The sequence below is a fragment of the Salvia splendens genome, chromosome 13, assembly GCF_004379255.2.
Source record: "Salvia splendens isolate huo1 chromosome 13, SspV2, whole genome shotgun sequence".
NCBI lineage: Eukaryota > Viridiplantae > Streptophyta > Magnoliopsida > Lamiales > Lamiaceae > Salvia > Salvia splendens.
Window position 1 is genome coordinate 13,676,175 of NC_056044.1, and position 6,298 is coordinate 13,682,472.

At 35.2% G+C, this 6,298-nt stretch overlaps 1 protein-coding gene across 2 annotated transcripts; it reads right to left on the reverse strand.

Annotated features, from left to right (window-relative positions):
* Positions 1 to 1,560: 1,560 nt before the first annotated feature.
* LOC121759942 (receptor-like cytosolic serine/threonine-protein kinase RBK1) lies at positions 1,561 to 5,370 on the reverse strand. 2 transcript variants are annotated; one of them, XM_042155524.1, is made up of 7 exons: positions 5,163 to 5,370; positions 4,608 to 5,039; positions 2,624 to 3,036; positions 2,467 to 2,546; positions 2,231 to 2,369; positions 2,011 to 2,160; positions 1,561 to 1,938 (listed from the first exon to the last, which is right to left on the reverse strand). In XM_042155524.1, exons 1-7 carry the CDS (start codon positions 5,167 to 5,169, stop codon positions 1,780 to 1,782), a joined length of 1,380 nt encoding a protein of 459 aa, XP_042011458.1. In that variant the 5' UTR covers positions 5,170 to 5,370; the 3' UTR covers positions 1,561 to 1,779. The 2 variants fall into 2 exon arrangements, with proteins under 2 accessions (XP_042011458.1, XP_042011457.1); XM_042155523.1 differs by having other exon boundaries at positions 4,608 to 5,048.
* Between the last annotated feature and the right edge of the window lie 928 nt (positions 5,371 to 6,298).

Genomic DNA, 6,298 nt, shown 5'->3' on the forward strand with positions numbered 1-6,298 from the left:
TAGTATTATTAGTATTCCCAGTGTAAACATTTAACACATTTTATTATTGCATTAGTACTCTGTTTTTGTTCATTATTGGATTATTGCACTTCACTTAGTCTATATAGTTGTTCCATTGCAGTTCATTATTAGCCACATTGTGTACATTATACTTTGTATTACGATATTGATTATGTACGCTGTTGTCCTTGAAGTTTCACGTAAATATTAAAACGCACTTACCGCAGTGTACATAATATGTTTGCATTATTAATCTGTTTTCGTGCATTACATGTTATGAAGTTTTACATTATCGGATATTAGCACTGCACTTACTGTATATAGTTTTTCCATGCCCGTTCATTATTAGCCACATTATGTACATTATACGTTGCATTACAACATTGATTATGTTCATTTTTGGCCTTTAAGTTTTACGTTAATAAGCACACAAACTTAATGGAATGCAAATAATTAATATACTACCGCTACTTACACTACTATCATGGTTCGTTTATTTATGTCCATTACCGACAATCTATTGGACATTGTTATTAAAATAAAGTTAACTTTATCTATATTATTTTATGCCTATTTTACATTACTATGGAGTAACGTTTCATTATTATTAAAAATAGAACAAATATATGTGCTGACACACTGTAATCAGACAGTAATACCCAAGAAATGTTTTTGTTTGCAAAACGCAAATGACAAGGTGTTCACAAGATACCAAGCCACAAGTTGGCTGTGTCCACTTTCCAATGTGAGTTTTTAAAAAAACCAGACAGTTTTAATACTCACTCCAGCTAATAATTGTCCCATCAACACACCCACACTCCAAGAATGGTTTCTTTGAATTCTTAAAAGTGAGCACATTTAAATCCAATTATTATTATTATTTGAACACACCCACATTCTATAAATATACAAATTATGAGCTACATGTAACATTCAAATTTAATTGAACTATTCTATTTGATTTTATTATTATCTATAAATTTGTCTATAAAGTTAGTGAATAATAAAATGTAGTAAAAATAAAAAAAAAAGTAGAAAACAAAAGAAAGTTTTGTATCCCACATTGGAAAAAGATGAATGAATGATCTAAACATGTAGTTATACAAGAAAATACTTCAACATATTTTGTCCTACATTGGAAGTAAAACACAAAATATTCAAGAATGTCTCTATAAAAGAGAAACAACCAAGAATGGTTCTTAGAATTATAGGCCCAACAAATAAATATGGGCTATTATGAAATTATTGTATTATTTATTTGTGAAAATTGATTTTTATAAATAATAAATATATTATTTTAAATGTTATGAACCGGCGAACTGCCGGTTCCGGTTCGCGATATTTTTGAACCTGAACCGCCGAACTGCCATCCGGTTCGAACCGCCGGCGCCGGTTTCGGTTCATGAACCGGCGGTTCTGAAGCGCCGGTTAACCGGCGGTCTGGTTCGGATTGTGCATGCCTACCTAGTCCTAGGAAAGAAACACTCAGACTCCGTTGTGTAAAGCAAATCTGTCAAAAACATTTCCATCCATTCATTCATAGCAATACACCATGGGCAATAAGAAACAAAACACTAGAAAGGAAGAGCAAAAAAAACAAAGAAAGGTATATTTACATCTCACTTTTTTTATATATTATCCCTCTATTATAGTTCCTCTTTCTTCTTCCCATCTAAACTTTCATACAAGATAGCATAAACACTTAAAGAAAGTAGTGAAAATATGTAAACAATAAGATGAGAATGTTTCCTTGACTAGATGAAGATGAAAAAAGTTGAATCATTCCATGACTAGTTGCATATGCCGGTTCATGTCCTTTAGGTACGTCGTTGAAGAGTAATCATCCAAGTCACAAGAGTCCCAGAGTAACGCTTTCATTCCCATTGACTTCTGCTTTACATCCACCACTTCGTTCTCACCTTTTAGCAGCTTAACAACCTGCATTTTCACTTTTAATTAGTTATTCTTTTCGTGGTTTGAAGAGGAAGAAGAGGGCGTAATGTTGATTACCCGCGACATGTTTGGGCGCATGTTAGGCAAGTGATGTATACAAATGGAAGCTGCGAACATGGCACGTTTCATTTCTGTGATGTCGTATTTGTCTCCTAACTTCGGATCTGCTATTGCTTTAATGTTGTTCTTCTCCAGATATGGCTTTGCCTGTAGTAAGACTCGATCTCAGAAATGTAAGACGGGAAGTAGAAATTCGCAAGGGATGACAAAAACATACCCACATGACAAGGCTTTGTCTGCTGGAGGTATCAACAGCTCGTCGCCCTGTTATGATCTCGAGTAGTAGAACTCCAAAAGCAAAGACATCGGTCTTCTCATGAACAACTCCATGCATGAAATATTCTGGAGCCATGTATCTGATTGGGAGATGGAAGTAAATAAATATAACAGTATCATACATCAGTGTAAAGAGAAAACTAAAACCATTATATAAGTTTGAGTCACTCATTTTACCCAAAAGTGCCTTCAATGGGGGATACAACGTGGTGAAGCCAATTCTCTGGAAGCCATTTTGCAAGACCGAAATCAGATATCTGCAGAGAAAGTTTGAGTTATACGAAACGGTATGGTATAGGAGTATAATATAATGGTAGAGAAATTGGAAAGAAACCTGAGCTTCATAGTTTTCAGAGAGTAATATGTTGGAAGCTGTTATGTCGCGGTGAATGATGCGCCTTTGGCAGTCGCAATGCAAATAGAGCAGCCCCTCGGCGATCCCTTTGGCCACCTTGTAGCGTCTATCCCAATCCATAGCCTCCCCGTCGCCATGTAGCACGGTGGAGAGGCTTCCATGTGGAGAGTACTGGAGAACGAGATGTAGGCCGCCATCGGCACTGAATCCGATCAGCTTAGCCGTGTTGGGATGGTCGATGTGAGCGATGATCCCGAGCTCGGACAAGAAATCACCAACTCTATCCTCATTGTTCTTTTCTTCACTTGTGATCTTCTTCACTGCTACAAGTTGGCCATCTGGTAAAACCCCTTTGTACACTTCAGCATGCCCCCCTTTCCCAATCAGATTATCTGTTCCATATTTTCAAAATGTTGTGTCAATGAATTGGGTCCCTAAACATTAAATTTTGGATCATTTATTCAAAATGAATAGAGATATAGTTATGAATCATGATGACTTCAACCACTTAAACATGCCCTAATAAATTTCAACGGTATTCTTTTTTACTGATTGGATTCAATTTTGTACTCCCTCCGTCCCGTGCTCTCGCACGTTTGCTTTTCGGCACAGAGATTAAGGAATGAGTGTATAGCAAAGTCAACAATTGCGGCTGTAGGTGATAATTTTTACTAAAAATAGAAAGAGTGCAAATAACTTGGGACGCCCAGAAAGGAAATAAGTACAAGTAACACGGGACGGAGGGAGTAGTATATAGTCATAACAAAAAGTTCAGAATCAGCTACTTGAGCTACTTGACTGAGGAGTCAAATGAAGTATACACTGGGTCCCACCCACAATTGAATTTGAGTCTGCTAGTATAATTCCAAGGCACTTTATTACATGGCATGTAAGGTCACAGTGTCACACATTTATTGTATTTGAATGTGATGGCATATTCAATATTCAATGATATTAATGGCGGAAACCAATAAACAGGAAACATATGATTAATCTATCAAGAAAGATGCAATTATTCAATTCACTTGTGGAATTAACTACTCCTTCCGTCCCATTTTGATTCTCATTTAAGTTTAACATGGATTTTAAGAAATATAAAGGAAAATTAGTGAAGAAAGATAGTGGAATGTGGTCCTACTTTTATATACTGCCTCCGTTCCACTAAATATGCAACATTTGTTTTTCGGCATGAGATTTTATGTAGTGTTATTTTGTGAGTTAAAGAATAGAGAGTAAAGTAAGAGGGAGGAAAAAGTAGAGAGAGTATTGTTTCCATTTATAGAAACGTTTCATTTTTAATGGGACAAACCAGAAAGGAAAACGTTTCATTTCTAATGGGACAGAGTGAGTATTAGTTTAATAATAAATTTGAGTAAAAAAAGATTAGTGAAATATGGGGCCTAACACTATTTATTAAATATTTTAATCGAAACTCTTAAAGTGGGACACCTAAAAATAGTAAATCGAGATTCCTAAAATGGGACGGAGAGGGGGTATTAACTTTTGTGAACTATCCAAACTGAAGTGAAGGTAGTCAAAAGGTTTTAATGTGGTAACATAGTTTGCCTAACTTTTGGTATATATATATTTGAGAAATGGGTGCAATAAAAACAAAAGATTAACTAACTGGGAATGGCCGACAGCGACACTTTACATACAAAGTAGTAGTAAAAACAGAGCATGCGGCTATTAATTAAATACTTCATCCTCCTCTCATAAACATGAATCATTTTCTTTTATGCAATATTGTTTCATGAATTGAAAATAGAAAAATAGAGGAGAGGAGAGAATAGATTAAAGTAGAGATGATGATATTTTTTAAATATATTATTTTAAATAGTAGTACTATGGACAAATGAAAGAATTACACACACAGGTTAAGTTTTAGTATCTATGTTAATAAAATTGATGATGTGTGCAAATAAGATTATTTTTTTATGAAGAAATGAAAGGGATTAATAACCTGGGGTAAAGTTGTCAGTGGCTAAATTGAGTTGCTGAGATGTGAAATTCCTCCAAGAAGGCTTGGGCATGGCAATGTCCTCACAAGAAATAGCTTCACCAGCACTGTGATTCCTCCCCAGCCTCTTCTTGAAGGCCTTCTTCGACAAGTCGTACCCGTAGCCACCGAGCAACGGGATGGTCGAGAATTTCATCGGAGATCTCCTCTTCATCTGCCCAAACAGCTTCTTCCAATGCAGAGTCCCATAGCTCTGCTCCCATGCCCATGCCGTCCCCGCCTTCTCTCCCTCTCCGTCTGAGTACCCGCCCGTCACCGGGATCTCCAACACACCCCTTGGAGATGAAGACGATGACGATGACGATGACGATGGCGATGAAACCCCACATGTTGGTGCAGCATCATTTGCTACCTCTGCCTCTTGCTTCTTCACCTCTGTTTCACCTTCACACACGCATCAAAACTGTTAACTAATGTGCAGTCCACGATCCTAACAGAAACAACATCAATATTTCTTTAATATCATTAAAAACAATATTTGTAAGAAATATCTCGTACCTTCCATGATCAAGATTAAAAATATTTTGACTACAACAAAGGAGGCCTTCAAAAATAGGATATGATTAGCTTTCTCAAACCCTCCATGCCATTTCCCTCTGCCCTTCAAGAACAGAGGAAAAGTACAAAGAGAGAGAGATGAAATGGAACAAGAAAAGGAATAAGAATTGGTGTTTGTCTCTCTATTCTTTGGAGAGTGCAGAGGGAAAACCTGAGCTTAATTTGTATGTGGTCGAGGGAATAAATGCTATATTTATACTTACCACATTCTTACATAATTACTACTACATTTTTATTTTACGTGCAATGTCATTTAATGAAAATTTAGGTACATAATTCCTGGCGTAACTAACACAATTTTCCCTTGTTTTTTGTTTGAATTTTGGGATATGGTAATGTATTTTTTTCCTTATAAAATATTTCAATTGCATAAGATAGAGAAAATATATTGAAATGAAGTCCATATATTTCGGAAATGCTCTACATGATGGGCTTTATTGGTCAAATTTGTCCACTAATTAATTTTAGAAAACAAACTTTTCTTTTAATTTTTTTAGGAATCTACTTTAAAGACCGCCAAAGTAAAGAATCAGTATGAAGACAAAGAGATCTTTTACTTTTTTTTGAGCCGCAAAAATTCAGAGAAAGAATTGTGGGAGAAAAAAAAGAAAAGAATGTTTAGATTTTGGCGTGAAGATATTTCCCACAATCCCCTTGGTTAAATATTCATTTACTGAGATTACATCAATTGGAATATATCTCAAACATAATTTGATTATTATGCAATATTTATCAAGTGTGGATGAGTATTAATGCCTACATATGTCGGTAACATGCATGATTTTGGAATTTAATTCTACATTTAATTGAATTTGTCACACATCTCTCTCTATTGTTTCATAAAAGTAGGTCGGGTCGGTCCACACAACATTCATACCATGAATGAGTAAATTATTATATATTTTATTTGCATAAATTGGTACGTGGATCCATTTACTACATCGTAAAAATATTGATCACAATGAATTGTGGAAAATTAAAAATATCTAACAAACATATACCAAATCAAATTAGTCAAGTAAGCATTTGTATCTATTCAATGATCTTGAAAGTTGAACAAATTCATCTTAACAAAT

Excerpts from the sequence above, each read along its gene's own strand:
- LOC121759942 (XM_042155523.1), bottom strand. Across the intron at positions 2,547-2,623 it reads CTGAAAACTATGAAGCTCAG|ATATCTGATTTCGGTCTTGC; the intron begins GTTTCTTTCCAA and ends CTTTCTCTGCAG. Across the intron at positions 2,161-2,230 it reads GACAAAGCCTTGTCATGTGG|GCAAAGCCATATCTGGAGAA; the intron begins GTATGTTTTTGT and ends GTCTTACTACAG.